Raw genomic sequence first — 15976 nt, 5'->3', positions numbered from 1 at the left:
CACTATTTGATAAATGTAAATGTATTACTTGTAAATGCAGAAATATTCATAAATGGAACAACACATTCACAGAATTCTTACTTGATACATTTGAACCACAATGATAAAATCTACCATGTTTAGTACATATGCCTTCCAAACATTAGAAGGAATTAATTTAAATTCAAGAGACAGTTCATTTAATTGAAGAGTCGAGGGGAGGGGAGGGAGAAGTAGTTTTCTATGGGCCAATTGGTAACCACGCAGCTAATGTATCTCATCAATGTAAGTAGTCATCTAGTGAAATTATTTAAAACAACAGATATTTCTTTGTTGATCACATAAACTACTTGCAATACACTACAGTCGCCTATGAGGCTAACTATACAGTTGGAGTTTTATTACAAATCTACCACCCGACTGCATTTCCATCTGTTCAGATTCACCTAAAAAGAAGACTAGTATAATTGAGGAATTTCTGCTTAAACTACTGGATGCAATTTAAGCTGACAATGGCCACGAGAAAGATAACTCAGGTTGGCGAAACTTCAAAAACAGACACACTGGCGCTTCAATACTGAACTTTGCAACCCCTAACTTTTCGGCACCCTTCTGCCTAGTTGGCACATCAGTAGGTCAAAATACACTATGGAATTTTTAGTATGCAGCCACAAGGTCCACATGACCAGTTTGCGCACAGCACACCAGAACGCTCATAGATTTACACCTCGGTTTGCCACGCACTAACTCTCTGTATAGACAAGCCCTACACATTTCATGCAATGTGAAAGAGCTTCAGAAAGGAGAGACAGACCTATCCCAAAATACCCTCTGACTAGTGGCTACTCAGGGTTGGGGCACTCACCTGAGAGGTGGAAGACCTGGGTTCAAGACCCTGGTCTAAAATCAGGAGGAGGAGGAGGGATTTGAACTCCCATGCTCCATATCTTGGATGAGTGCTCTAACTACTGGGCTATTGAGTATATAAGGCAGGAGGGGGTACCACTTCAACACATTTTGTGCAGGGCCTGGTAAGGTAAGGTGCTTTTAGGTGGCCTCTCTATACGCCAACCGGATTTGGCTCCACAAGCGAGATAGGCTGGGGAAATGCCTAGTTTGTGAATCCTGCCAGGGCCTAGGGGTAGTTAGGCACAAAGCTGCTCTGTGGCATCAGGACTTAGGTGGCTTTATGTATGCCCATCAGCAGACATGTAGGCAGCTAGGGAACTTTAAGGTGGAATCTTAGGTGCCTAGGGACTTTAGGCACCTACAGGGTTCGGTGGACATGAACGGGGGGTTGTGAATGTCAGTGGCACCTAAATGTTGAATGGAGGTGCCTAAAATAGCAGTTAGGTACCTAACTTCCCCTCGTGAATCTAGCCCATACCATGTAAGACCTCAATTCTGCAAAGCAACCTCCTAGCATTGGCCTCTGTGGAGTCCCATTGTTATCAATAGGGCTCCAGGTGTTCACAGGGGTGCAGGGGTTCATATTAGCATATCATAGAACAGGATCAGAGCCCTGAACCCTTAAACTAGTTGCAGGAAGAAGCATGAATTGTAGAAAAGGGCACAATTTCCTCACTCCATTTCCCCATATTGTATATGCATGCATACCTTTGGCAAAGTGTATATTATACACACACACTTGACTGCATGGCAAACAGACACTTCTGGTCACTATAGCTTGCACGTGCTTGTCAAGAGTTCGAATACATCTTCCAGACACATGGAAGCGATATATTATCAATTCCAAAGCCCATGTGATTCAGGTTAAAGGTACTTTTAAAACCTTCATAAATAGTTTTCCATGCTAGGACTATTCAGTCATATTACTACTAGGAATGTTTACCAACACAATTGGGGTACATTGCTCAAGGCTGTTTACCAAAACAATTAAACATCTTAAGAACATAAGAAAGGTCATACTGAGTCTGACCAACGGTCCATCTAGCCCAGTATTCTGTCTTCCGACAAAAACAACGAGGAGTACTTGTGGCACCTTAGAGACTAACAAATTTATTTGGGCATAAGCTTTCGTGGGCTAAAACCCACTTCATCAGATGCATGGAGTGGAAAATACAGTAGGAAGATATATATACATAGTACATGAAAAGATGGGGGTTGCCTTACCAATTCTAACAAGACAATTCAATTAAAGTGGGCTATTATCAACAAGAGGAAAAATCACTTTTGTAGTGGTAATCAGGGTGGCCCATTTCAAACAGTTGACAAGAAGGTATGAGTAACAGTAGGGGAAAATTAGCATGGGGAAATTAGTTTTTAGTTAGTTTATGCCAAAATAAATGTGTTAGTCTCTAAGGTGCCACAAGTACTCCTTGTTGTTTTTGCTGATACAGATTAACACGTCTACCACTCTGAAACCTGTCTTCCAACAGTGGCTAATCCCAGGTGCTTCAGAGGGAATGAACAGAACAGGTAATCATCCAGTGATCCATCTCCTGTTGCCCATTCTCAGCTTCTGGCAAACAGAGGCTGGGGACACCATCCCTGTCCATCCTGGCTAATAGACACTGATGGACCTATGCTCCATGAACTTATTTAGATCTTTTTTTGAACCCTGTTATAGTCTTGGCCTTCACAACATCCTGTGGAAAAAAGAGTAAATAACTCTTTCTTATTTACTTTTTCGACATCACTCATGACTTTATAGACCTCGATCATATCCCCTCTTAGTCATGTTTTCCAAGCTGTAAAGTCCCAGTCTTATTAATCTCTCCTCATATGGAAACTGTTCCATACCCCCAATCATTTTGTTGCCCTTTTCTGTACCTTTTCCAATTCATCTTTTTTTGAGATGGGGTGAATACTGCACACAGTATTCAAGATGTGGGCATACTATGGATTTATATAGAAGCAATATGACATGTTCTGTCTTATTATCTATACCTTTCCTAATGATTCCCAACATTCTGTTAGCTTTTTTGACTGCTGCTGCACATTGAGTAGATGTTTTCAGAGAACTATCCACAACGACTTCAAGATCTCTTTCTTGAGTGGCAACAACTAATTTACAGCTCCTCATTTTATATGTATAGTTGGGATTACGTTTTCCAATGTGCATTACTTTGCATTTATCAACACTGAATTTCATCTGCCATTTTCTTGCCCATTCACCCAGTTTTGTGAGAGCCCTTTGTAACTCTTTACGGTCTGCTTTTGACTTAACTATCTTAAGTAGTTTTGTATCATCTGCAAATTTTGCCACCTCACCGTTTACCCCTTTTTCCAGATCATTATGGAATTCCATGATTATGTTGAACAGTACTGGTTCCAGTACAGTTCCCTGGGGGATACCACTATTTACCTCTCTCCATTCTGAAAACTGACCATTTATTCCTAGCCTTTGTTTCCTATCTTTTAACCAGTTATTGATCCACGAGAGGACCTTCCCTTTTATCCCATGACAGCTTACTTTACTTAAGAGCCTTTGGGGAGGGACCTTGTCAAAGGCTTTCTGAAAATCTAAGTATACTATATCCACTGGATCACCCTTTTCCACATGCTTGTTGACCCCATCAAAGAATTCTAGTAGATTGGCGAGGCATGATTTCCCTTTACAAAAAGATCTTATCAATTTTTCCATCTATAACAACAGGTATTGCATCACTGCAGCTCTGTTAGGCCAAGCAGCCATGTGTTTGGATACTCTTTCTACCATTTCAACAATTAAAAACAGAATACTTACAGTGGCAGCATTAATTCCCGGGAAGATTCGCAGCAGCCCAACATTCCTGTTCATGTTAGTGTGGACCTTAAACTTCTTTGTGGTGTTGGCTCTCCACACTGTCTCCCAGTTAACTGTTAAAGAGAAACAGAACACCATAAAGAAAGAGAAGTCTCACTGCTCATTTAATTAAGCTTCACAACATTATATCAAGTGTATTTGTAGTACTTCATACTTCCTTATTTTTAAAGTCCCTGTACTATAATTCATTAGTATGACCTTCATGCAAAAAAATTTAAAAAGGAGAAGTGAAGGAATAATCAAGAGTGGCAACCACAATAGCTGATCTCACTCACTGTGTTTATTATGATCCTATATTTCAATAGTGTCCAAAGGAACCATTAGGTCAGGCCTCATCGTGCTATATTTTAAATCTTAAAAATTACAAATAATTTAGATCTCCAGAAAAAAATCAATATTATTCAGCAGAAAAGTTTCCACATTATTATTCCCCCATATTTTTAATACAGCAGCTCGGTTATAATATACTAATTTAAGACAAGAAATATTAAATGTAAGTGTACCTATTTGGTCCTTACTAGTGAACAGCATGATCTGCTGTTAAAAAAAGTTGACACTACATTCTAATATAATCTTCTGAAAATGTAAAGTTAATTCAGTGATTGTGCAAAGTCCTTGACTGATAATCCACTTACACCTATGCCATCATTACTATCCAGGGCCGCCCAGAGGATTCAGGGGGCCTGGGGCAAAACGGGGGAGCTGCGGCGCTTGTACTCACCCGGCGGCGGTCCGGGTCTTCGGCGGCATTTCGGCGGCAGGGGGCCCTTCAGTTGCTCTGCGTCTTCGGCAGCACTGAAGGGCCTCCCGCCACCGAAATGCCGCCCAAGACCCGGACCACCGCTGGGCCAGGGCTCGCGGGGCCGCCGAAGACCCGGACTGCCACCGGGCCAGGGCTCACGGGGCCCCTGCGGGGTCCAGGGCAAATTGCCCCACTTGCCCCCGGCCTCTGGGCAGCCCTGTTACTATCCCCTGTTATAAACTACCCTCCTTCTACCTTCACCTGTTTAGAATATTCGGAAGGTTTGGGGGCAACAGAATGGTATGAAGAAGGTCTAACGTAAATGAAACATTTACTTTTCACACATTCTAATCAGGACTTCATTACTTTGTAATTGGAATTATATCAACAAGTACTCCAAGTCAGAAAAAATACATCTTCTCAAATATGAAAGATGTGACACGAATTCCAAATGTCATATTAAAGACAGATGTTGTTACTGTTGCCACTAATCATCTCCAGACCTTATAATGTAGTTACTAATGATTAAATAAAATAGCAAGGATTCAATTAACTGTGATTATATATTTAAAGCCAGATGCCAGCTGTTTAATCGTCTGTTTGCGTTCCATTATTAAAAGCCAAATCATGCATTATGGATTTCAAAAAGTTTACTATTCCAATGCAAGAGAGAAATATCAATAACTGACAACTTGTAGAAGGGGCTTTGGCTTTACTCCTGAGGGCATTCTGCACCAAAAAAAAAAAATTCTGCGCACAATATTTTAAAATTCTGCAAATTTTGTCAAATAAATGTGGAGGCTCCAGCATGGCACTGGGAAGTACAGGCCGCTGGCTGCACAGAGGTGGGAGATCACTCTGCAGCTCCTCCCCACCCCCCGGGACATGGCTCAGCAGTGAGGCTGCACCCAACCCTGACATAGTGCAAGGACCGAGTCTGCCCTAGAAACACCTCAGGGCCCTACTCCTCCCGGCCAGGTGCACCAGATGTGGGCAGGCAGGCTCAGCAGGATCCAAGTGTGGAGGGGCTTATTGTGGGGGGATCCAGGTGTGGGTTGAGAGGATTCTGTGTGGGGATTCTGGGTGCGAGCAGTGAGCTGGATGCACAGGGGCTTGTTGGGGGGTTCTGGGTGCAACGGTAATGGGACTCTGCGGGGGGGGTCCAGGTGAAGGTGATTGGGGCTCAGCAGGGAAGAGTCTGTGTGTGCGTGGGGATAGAGTTTGGCAGGGGGGTCGGGGGGTGCGAGGGTTCAGTGGGGGGGGGGTCCAGATGCTGGGGGAGTGAGGCTCAGTGGGTTGGGGATCCAGATTCAGCTGGTTGAGGCGCCGTAGAGTGGGGATCCAGGTGCGGGTGGCTCTTCGGGGTGGTGCAGAGGGAGTGGTTCTTGGCGGGGGTGGTCTGGATGGGGGGGGGTGAGGCTCGGCAGGAGGGTCTGTGTATAGGGGGGTCTGGATGCATGGGTGTTGGGCGGATGGAGGAGCAGCTCCTCGTATCATGATCCCTCCCCCCTGCAGCTGAGGAGCAATAAGTAGGGAGTTTGCAGAGCTTCTTGCAGCCTAGGGAGAAATCTGCCCTGGATGCCGTGCAGGGGAAGAGGAAGTCCCGTCCTCCCCAGCCCATACGGGACTAAAAGCTGAACCCAGCGCAGGGTAGGAGCCACCAGCCAGGTCTTCTCCAGTCCCGCCCCCTGCCCTACAGTGATTTACCTCTCTGCTGGCTGCCCTAGGCACCCAAAACATACTGGTGGGGAGGGTCGCATGACTGCTCTTATGGCTTCCCTTTGCTTCCCCATCAGAAAGGCATTTTCTGCGGGAAAGCAAAGAGATCTGGGGGGGGAAATGAATTCTGTGCATACGCAGTGGCGCAGAATTCCACCAGGAGTACACTGCATATGACAACCCATGGCTTCAAGTACCATATTTCACTAAAAGCACAGATCATGCTGTAAAACTTAGCTCACAATGGAAAACAAACTGTTTCTTTTCACTTCTAGAGAAGCCCCTGGGCTGCAAGGACAGATAGAAAATTAGGATACATATTATTATAGACTTGCCCTGTGTCTTGTAAGGAATTAGTCACTCCTGAAAACATTCAGCTACTATCCTGATTTCTTGCAATCAATAGTCACAGCTGCTTTCAAGAATATCCAATATATATTTAAAAGCCTCCCTCCAAACCCCAGTAAAACAATTTTCCTCTCATTGATGCCAGGACAAGACAATTTCTAACAATCAAGACAGGCTATACATATCTGATATAATCTATCAGCATAAAGTTATTATGAACTTCCCAACACCGTCCCATCCCTGGCAAGCAAGACAGCAGATACGTCACAAGGGTCTCAGGACAGTGCTTACAGAAAAAACAAACCAGGGGATTATATGGATAAATGTTTTTACTCATAAATTGTGAAACATATTTAAAGTGATATTCATGATGGTGAAAGAATCATCCACTCATGAGCAAATGGATCCCCACTGTGCTGAGGATGAGAGAGAGCAGTGGGATGTATGTGCAGATTCAACCTGAACATGTATAGCTACAAAATTTCTGGGAAGTTGACCAGCTCAATTCAGGAGATCACATAGCTGGATTTACTACTGGACCAAATGCTTTTCCTGTTTGACCAATGCTTCCTCAGTGCCTAAAGTGAACTATGCAATTCTGCATGGGCATTTTTATTTTTGCAGGAAAATAAACCATAGCCTGCAACATGCCGCCAACAAAGGCAGATTGGGTCCAAGTAGTTTGACAAGTGATAACATATAAAGTGATGTTCTAAAAAGGCAACTCTCTTGCCTTGTCACGCCAATATGGCAGAGGAGGAACCTGGAGGTCCAACAAGCCTAGGGTTGAAATGGTTCCAGCTACATACTATATATAGTAATATGTAATAATTCATAATATTATGCAGTAACATGTTTAATGCATTACAGTTGCTAAGTGCAGAACTAGTAGAAAAGTTTAAGTCTGGGGTAATATAGACCAAAGAAACAGACATCAGGAGAAGACCCAATTGGCCATGAGTGTAATGATTTCTGAGAAGTTACGGTGAAGGTGAGTGAGTACTGGAAAAGCAGAAAACCTGTGTCTTACTCTAGAGCTAGAGGAAGCTTTTGTTATATTACCTGAACACTCTCATAAAGAGGGGAGTATATAAAATAGCAACAAAAGTACTGACTATGCATGAGATGGCTCATGGTCTCCAGCTCTGCTCCTTCATCCCCATATTTGCTGCCTTCCCTACAGAAACTGACAGCTCCTACACCCTGTCTTACAATGCCATTCCTAGCACAGGAAATTTAATTCCTGCAGCAGGACAGGGGAAGGGTCCATGGATTAAAATAAAATTAATAGCAGAAATACAGAAGGCACTGGATGTATGCTCAGATGCTCACCATTAATCAAGTCCTAATAGCTCAAATGAATCATAGCTATATGTTCAATCATGTAACATGCAAACGCTTTCTACAATCTGAAAAACACTGTGTTTGATAAAACTTCAACTGCAAAGCAGGATCCTAAATCAGCTGAGAAAAGCATTCCACCACAACAGCCCTACAGACCACGATACCTAGCCTTTGAAGATGGATCAACTCTACTGCAGCAAATCCGTATTTGATGAGACTAGCAAGCTTCACTTATTCTCCTCACTTTTATACCATTTTACACTGGTTTAAGATTCTGTCTCCCACCATGTTTCAACTGCTCCCCTTCCTGCATCCAGCATGGCTTCCTCTTCACACACAGAATAGCTGAAGTACTCTTAGGTTTAAATAAAACAGGGAAAAAGTGGCCTACATTTACAATAAGAAGCTGCAACAAAAGAAGCCATCTGGAAGCTGTTTTAACTTATATCCCAAACAAAAGCTTCTTTCTGGGATTGTGTCAAGGGAAACTCTCATATGTGCCTGTAATGAACTGTACCAAAACATCATTAACTAGACTTGTGAATCCCCATCACTCAGTCTCCAATAGTTTGAATCCAACCCCTTGATTCTATTTAGCAAGGAAGAATTTATTGGGGCAAAATTACTGGTAGGGGGTTGAAGATGTGATAGCTAAATAGGTGTGGCTTGGAGTAGGGCCTTGAGGGCTGAAGCAGTAGAAATCTCTCTCACCAGGCCAGAAGGTTGTCCTGGTAAGTGGGTGTTAAAGAAATTTTTGAGCCCTATTCATCATAATCATAGGTGGGAGGAGAGAGAGCAGCAGCAGTATTTACTAAGATGCCCAAGAATCCCCAGTTCTCTTTTTCCCCTGCAACAAGGGATGTTTTTTTAAAGCTGTCTCATCTACACTCAAAGCCAGTGCCACCTAAAGGACATGAAAGCTTTTTTTCTTCCATCCTCAGTCAAAGATTAGACTTTGCTGAGACATCCTTCAGAATGTATGTTACCTACTTTGGAAACTATCAGTGTACTTAATGTTTTCTTAAAAAATCTGAAGAGTGAATTAGACCTATCCTGGTTAACTTTGCCAAAATAAGATTAAACCATCTCTCATTAGAGATCCATGCCAAGATAAGAAGACTAAAACTGAGATAACCAGGATAGGTCTAATGTTTACCTTATATTTTCTGAACCTATGTCTGAAAATGCGCTCTACTGAATAATGCTCTGTGTTCAAAATGTTACAGCATTAATGGAGGAAAGTAACTTACCCCAGAAGAGAGATCTATTTTAAACAAAATTAATATAGCCAGAAAACTTTCCTCTAGTTAGCATCGTTCCCCACACCGAGAGTTTTGCCGATCTGCTTAATACAGATCATGACTTCAGGGATAAGAGTAGCAGTTATCTTTACAAATGACATTTTTCCATCCTGCAAATAACACCACTCGTACATTCTGCTCTGGCTTCCAACCTAATTAATCCAACTGAGCTGGATTAGTTCTCAAACAAACAAAAGTATAAATCCTTCCATGTCCAGCTAAGGCTTGTTCTGAGCCATTTCAAATCATGCAGAGAGCCGTACACAATCTCATTCAGCAATTCTTTTGCACTGTTTGTGTTACCATATACAATATCCAAGAAATGGAGAAATTTTCCATGTCATGGCTCTATTTATGCACAATTTATGTCATTCTGTTTGATGAACATGCTATCCCACAACTTCTGCAGCTACATCAGGTTGTCTGGATTGTTCGATGAAAATAATCTTAAGAACTGCCAATATGAAGTAAGGAAGCTTATGGATAGGCAGATGACGTATGAGAATTTCTACCTTTCTGTGTTCAGAATAATGCTTTATGGAATCCTATATGATGAACTGGCTAACTAGAGAAGTTATTCATTGAGCTTTTGGCACATTGCAACAGATAACGAGCAACCTGTTCTGACTTGGATGGGCTATGCTTGTAAAAAAAGCTTTCAACTGATGTAGCATACATACTCCTCTGCATTATGTAAATTTGAGTACAAAGCTGATTATTTTAGGAACAAAGATAAGCACATTACTCATCTTCCTCAGAAACAGGCAAGCCCCTAAAGAGGATGTACACTATTTAAAAAGTTAGGTAATTATATTTTAGTGTACTAAATGTCCAACATGGCCTGGGGAAGGAAGGCAAACAGGCCAAAGCATATGAGATATAAAAACAAAAATTTAAAACCTTAAAGGTTTTCAAAATTGGGTGCCTAAAATTAGATACCTACAAATGTGGTCTGATTTTCAAATGTGCCAAGCATTCACAATTCCCTTTTGACTTCAGACCCTTCTGAAATAATCAGGTCACTTTCAGAGGAGTCTAATTTTAAGCAGCCAAGTTTGAAAGTTTTGACCTTCATACATAACTGTATGCAAAACCATTTTTGACAGAGGGATTGGGGGCAGAAGGCGTGGCGGTGTCCGGAAGTCTGGCTAGCTTCTGTTCCACTGTTAAGCCTCAGCACGAACCAGACTGTGACACCATTGTTACCATACAATCCAGTAGAAGTATGAAGTGGTTGGTTTAGTATATTGTGAAGACTTTTTAAGATTTTAAATTTGTGTTTTATATCCCACAAGGTGTAATATCTGAGATATCCGTGACAGGATGTCAGAATGTGTGTACTAAGGATGTTGTTCACTTGAAAGGTTTAGAATTACTGAATAGAAAGGAGTAAGAATGTGGACGGTTCCAGGGTCATAGGTCCTGGAAGGTAAGTGAAGACCTCTTTTCCCTTTACAGAAGTATCAGATGGTGAAAGTCTTGTCTCTTTCTGTCTAATCTAATAAAGACAAGACCATACATCAGGACAGAGGGAAAGAAATCAAACTAATACAACACATTCTAGAAAGCAGCAAACTTTTGTTAGGCAACACATACACAAACGCCACAATACAGGTTTGAACTCATTTATTATAGGAGTACAGTAGCTCTAAACGTGACACCTCCCTAAGGAGTGGTGACTGAACTCACAGTTATGAAATCAAACAAGAAATACAGCTTTTAATGATCGCAAAGCTCCAGTCAAACAGCAGCACTTTCTTCTCACCCTTCTCTGCAAAGTGACAGGCAAGTCGTACCATTATATAAGCTACACGAGTGTTCATTAGAATTCAGGGTGACAGCCAATGGGTGGAGAGCACAAACCAACTTATGGATGGTTCTTAAAGGTAGAAAGCAAGACAAAAAAATACAGCTGCCTTTTTCTGGCAATAATTTGTCATAATTGATACACGCCTTTTGAAATTAGTCTATCCCAACTAAATATTCATTCCAACAATAAAGATGCCTATATTTGTAAGAAAAAATACCTCAATGTATAGAGCTGGCATTTACCTTGATAATATGAATAAATAAATGACTTGGGCTTTTTACTATGTACAACCGGAACTGCCTAATACTGCCAAGCAAAACACAGTAACTTGGCCAATGATAACTAACCATCCTCTGTCTTTTACATTAGTGATGCTATTAAGGTTGATAGTGTGCATCCTCACATCTTTCCCTGTTGTATCTATCTGCAAAGTCCAGCAATTTTTTTATGTACTTGATTTTTCCTGCATAAATCTTTCAATGTTTCTTTAAAAAATAAACAAAACCAAACCACAATGATGACAACCTCAGCACTCAAAATCCCTATGCTAACAAACCATATGCATGTGTGATGGAGAAAAACTAGGTAGAATAAAGAAGCAGATTTTAGTTTGATACTTTCAGGCAATAAAATACTTTCGGATGATTTAGTTGGGGATTGATCCTGCTTTGAGCAGGGGGTTGGACTAGATGACCTCCTGAGGTCCCTTCCAACCCTGATATTCTATGATTCTATGAATAAAGAGTAGCTGAAGTGAGAAATAAATTATGAAATGCACTGAGACTGTGTCCTTATACACTGTAGTTAGTAATTAGCCTGGGCTTCTTTTTTGTCTGCCCCGTTCAAATCTATAAGGCACCCCTGGAGTCAAGGTCTATTCTTGATCACTGAAGATATTACAAATATATTTTTTAATGTATTCCAATGCTTTTTGTCCTATGCTGCATCAGGAGCTTAAAGTAAGTATTTCATGGGCGCTTCCTGAGGCTTGTTCACATGAACAACACTCTGGAATCTTTTCACCGCTGCCTACAAGAATCAAGCTTGCCAGATCCAAAATTTTGGGGAAGTTGATACAGCCAGTGCGTCCAGAGATGGACAATGGAACTGAAGGAAGGTGCTGAAAAAGCCATAGGAAACTTCTAAATATTGACCAGGGACATTAAAGGAAAAGAGGACTGATGAGGTCAGAAACAAACCACAAGGATTGATCAGTGGGAGCATGGATCAATGGGGAAAAAATGAGAGGAGCAACTGGAGGTGAAGAGGCTGCTGCAGATGCACAGAATGCAGATTAACCTTCTCTATTCTGCCTCACTCTTTGGATCTGAGACAGATACAGCATAGCATAGCTCTCTAACCGCCAGCAGTATCTCTCCACCTCGCCCTTCTGCACCAATTAATCAGTCATAGTGGGCTCTGGTCCCATTATACTCCCACCTTCCATTCTCTTGCTGGAAACAGATAATCAACTCCTCCTAATCTCTCTCTCACAAGCCCAGCCTGTCTCCCAGTTTGTAGACCTGTGGAGCTGGATTCTCAGAGGAAAGTTTCTGTAGACTGTCTATATCTCCTTCTGGAACTGACAGCAGATCGGCAGCAGACTGAAGCAGCCAGGGCCAGCTCCAGCTTTTTTGCTGCCCCAAGCAGCGAAGAGAAAGTCCGAGAGGGACTTGCTGCCGAAGACCCGGACGTGCCACCCCCTTCCATGGGCCGCCCCAAGCACCAGCTTGCTGCGCTGGTGCCTGGAGCCGGCCCTGGAAGCAGCAAAAGAGATGGACTTGTCTGAAAAAAGTGAAGGAAGACAATGTACACAAGCAATTTAAATGGTTAAAAATAGCTGGGTTGGTTTGGTGTGTTTTTAAAAGCCCCAAATGGTTCCTTTTCTCCACAAGAGCTTCTCATGAGGATTCTAGGAGTGCACTCAGGGAAAATAACCATGGTTCAAAAAATTTATTTTAGACAGAGTAAAGCTGCACCAGTTATAGATACTGTCTGTATTCTGTGAACTATGGTTTTCCAAAATGAAACAATCATTCAGTACTGACACGTCCACTTTGGACAAGTGACACTACACTAACAATGCAATCAATTGAAACAAATAGTAATAATGGGGCAATTCATGCCATCAGTTTTTAAGCACAACTCCCCATTGATTTCAATGGGGGAGTTCTGCTTACAATTTAATGGGACATTATGGCCAGGAAAAAGTAATTGATAGCTTTATCGTTTTTCTACTACAAAAAACAGGTACTCATAAAGCAGATCATTTGAACCCAAGAAAGAATTTACATAAAGTTTGATTCCATTATTGATCATTAAGAAAACCGAATATTTATAATGTCATTTGTCCCAGTTTATAAAAATTCAGTAGAAAAATTCAAGACAACCCATCCCAGTATTCAGAAATAGTACAAAGGGAAGCGTTCTGGTTAACCGAATACATTAAATTTTTTCCTTAACTACAGAAGTCATTTATTTGCCTGAGTTAATTTTAACTAAATTGTGATAGCAAAAGTAAGAAAGAGATTCCCTTTATCTCCCAGATGTTCTGAAGGCAGTTATTGTGGGGAATCTCACAAGATGCACCTCAGTTCTGAGAAGTACAAACCTACTACACCTCTACCCCGATATAACACGAATTCGGATATAATGCGGTAAAGCAGTGCTCCGGGGGGGCGGGGCTGCGCACTCCGGTGGATCAAAGCAAGTTCGATATAATGCGGTTTCACCTATAACATGGTAAGATTTTTTGGCTCCCGAGGACAGCGTTATATCGAGGTAGAGGTGTATTCCAATCTTGGAATGTGGCTGAAGGGACTGTCAATTACTTGAAATTTAAAAAAAATAAATTATAGTTGGGTTTTTTTTTAACACTGCTCATCATCATAGTATCTGTATAAACATTAATGGAATTATCCTTACAAGAGCGTTCTGAGGTAGGGAAGTATTATTAACTTAATTTTTCAACTGGGGAAAACTGAGGGACAGAGAAGTTAAGTGACCTCTTAAGGTTACACAGGAGGCCTGTGACACAGCCAGGAATAGAACTCAGATCTTCCAAATCCTAATCAAATGTCTTAGCCACAGTACCAGTCTTTTCAACAACACTAACAGGAGAGGTTTTTCAAGTTAGGTGGACATCCACTAGGGACTAGAGATGAGGGAAGGAAGTGAAAGGTTAGTGCATCCATTCTCTGCACCACTTCTACCCCCAGATATATTTTTTAATTTAACTGGACACCAGCACGAACAGATAATTTTCAGAAGTATGAAATATATCTTAGTCAAGGTTTGTAGTGACCCCTTGACATCTTGACGTTTTAAATAAGTTTCTTCACCAAAAAGGAACTTCATCCATCACATTTGCACAATCATTTGTGACAGTAACTTTGCATACTGGTACTGAAATCCTTATGTATTTTTTTAATAATTAAAAAAAAAAAAACAGGAACGCACATCCAGATTGCCTAATGTCTAAATAAATTAAGAAGAAAGATCAAATTTTAGATCTACCAACATTAACAGTGTCCCTCTGATTTAAAAGAATCTTAGTTTCTTAAGCACCTAATAAAGCGCCTTACCATGAACTATGACTATGAACCAAAGTGCAGACACGAACAATCTGTCAAAAACGGTACAGATGCTGCCCCACCTGCTGTGCCTTATTTCAGGATCCAGTGTAATCATTAAAGAGATTAAACCACTTTGTTCTTTCATTTTTCCCTACCTTATTTTATCCCCAGACCAAGCATTTTTGTGGCAGAAGGGCATATTCCCAAAATGCTTCCCTCCCAAGAGTCTGGATATTTGGTAAGAATCAATCCAGCCATATCTATGTATAATAGAGAACTGTACAAAATCTACCTGCAGTTTAATCGCTGATTCTTATATCTTATACAACTATCATTTTAACAGCTTCTAGGGCACATGGAGTGGTGTCAAGACACAAACGGCATAACCCAATGCTTTTAAATCACATCCATACTTAAGAAAATGTGTGTCTCAATTGTGTAAGTACTGATCAAATCCTGAAACAGCTCTTGAGGAAGGTAGTGCACTTTTGCATGTGTCATAAATTAAAGGGCTTAAACGATGAAATTGCTTACCTGTAATATCAACCTCAGCATTTGCAAGTGGAGGCAGGTTAGGTGAGGAAAAGGCATTGAAACTCCCAGCATCCACCTTAGTCACCCTATTTCCCCTGTACAGCTTATGATAAAAATACAGGCACACCTACAAGAAAAATAAAGAAACATGTCTGTGTAGAAGCCAGTAATTAAAGATACAAACAAATACTGTTGTCTTCCCCTTTTAAAATGGTTTTTAAATCTTTAAACTAATGAGAATTACTTAGAGGTTGGCAGATTTACAATTCTGACACTTTTTTTTTTTTTAAAAGTGGAATGCCTGTCACTTTATGGATTGTTCTTTAACTCTTAACAAGTTAAACGTTAACTAGCTACATAATTCCCTCACAAGAGCAGGCAAAGTCTAGGAAAGACAGCGAAGGCTGTTTCTTTAGGGTTTTTTGGTCAAGTTTAAGTGGAGGTAGGTGAGAAGAAAAGAGAGGACTTTTAAAGAGCTGTCATAAGCATCTGAAAATCAGAGTCCAATTGCTTTTTGGTAGCCTACACAAAATGGTCAAGATTTTCCAAAGGGACTAGTGGTTTGGATACATTCGTTTTTGGGTGCCCAACTTAAGATGCCTAAAAGGCATCAGGCAACTCCATGCTTAGTGAAAAGTCAGTCCCCTTCAAAGGTGTCTCAAGCTGAACTCCATAAAAATTACGGCACTGAAAATTACTAAAAACAATGAGTCGTCCTTTTGGCACCTTAGGCCTGGTCTACACTAACCCCCCAATTCGAACTAAGGTACGCAACTTCAGCTACGTGAATAACGTAGCTGAAGTCGACATACCTTAGTTCGAACTTACCGCGGTTCAGACGCGGTCCACACGCGG

General features: G+C 41.3%; 1 protein-coding gene across 1 annotated transcript in view; it reads right to left on the bottom strand.

The window, feature by feature from the left end:
- ASPG (asparaginase) overlaps positions 1-15976 on the bottom strand; it is a 58421-nt gene that overhangs the window by 29822 nt on the left and 12623 nt on the right. Inside the window, exons 6-7 of the mRNA XM_029912085.1 lie at positions 15122-15248; positions 3689-3801 (exon numbers count right to left, since the gene is read on the bottom strand). Coding sequence (XP_029767945.1) covers positions 3689-3801; positions 15122-15248 — 240 coding nt within the window. The remainder of the gene's footprint in view (positions 1-3688; positions 3802-15121; positions 15249-15976) is intronic.

The sequence above is a fragment of the Terrapene carolina genome, unplaced genomic scaffold (genome assembly GCF_002925995.2).
Source record: "Terrapene carolina triunguis isolate 2854851 unplaced genomic scaffold, T_m_triunguis-2.0 Scaffold189, whole genome shotgun sequence".
In the NCBI taxonomy this organism is placed as follows: Eukaryota; Metazoa; Chordata; order Testudines; family Emydidae; genus Terrapene; species Terrapene triunguis.
This window is presented reverse-complemented; position numbering and strand designations above follow the sequence as displayed.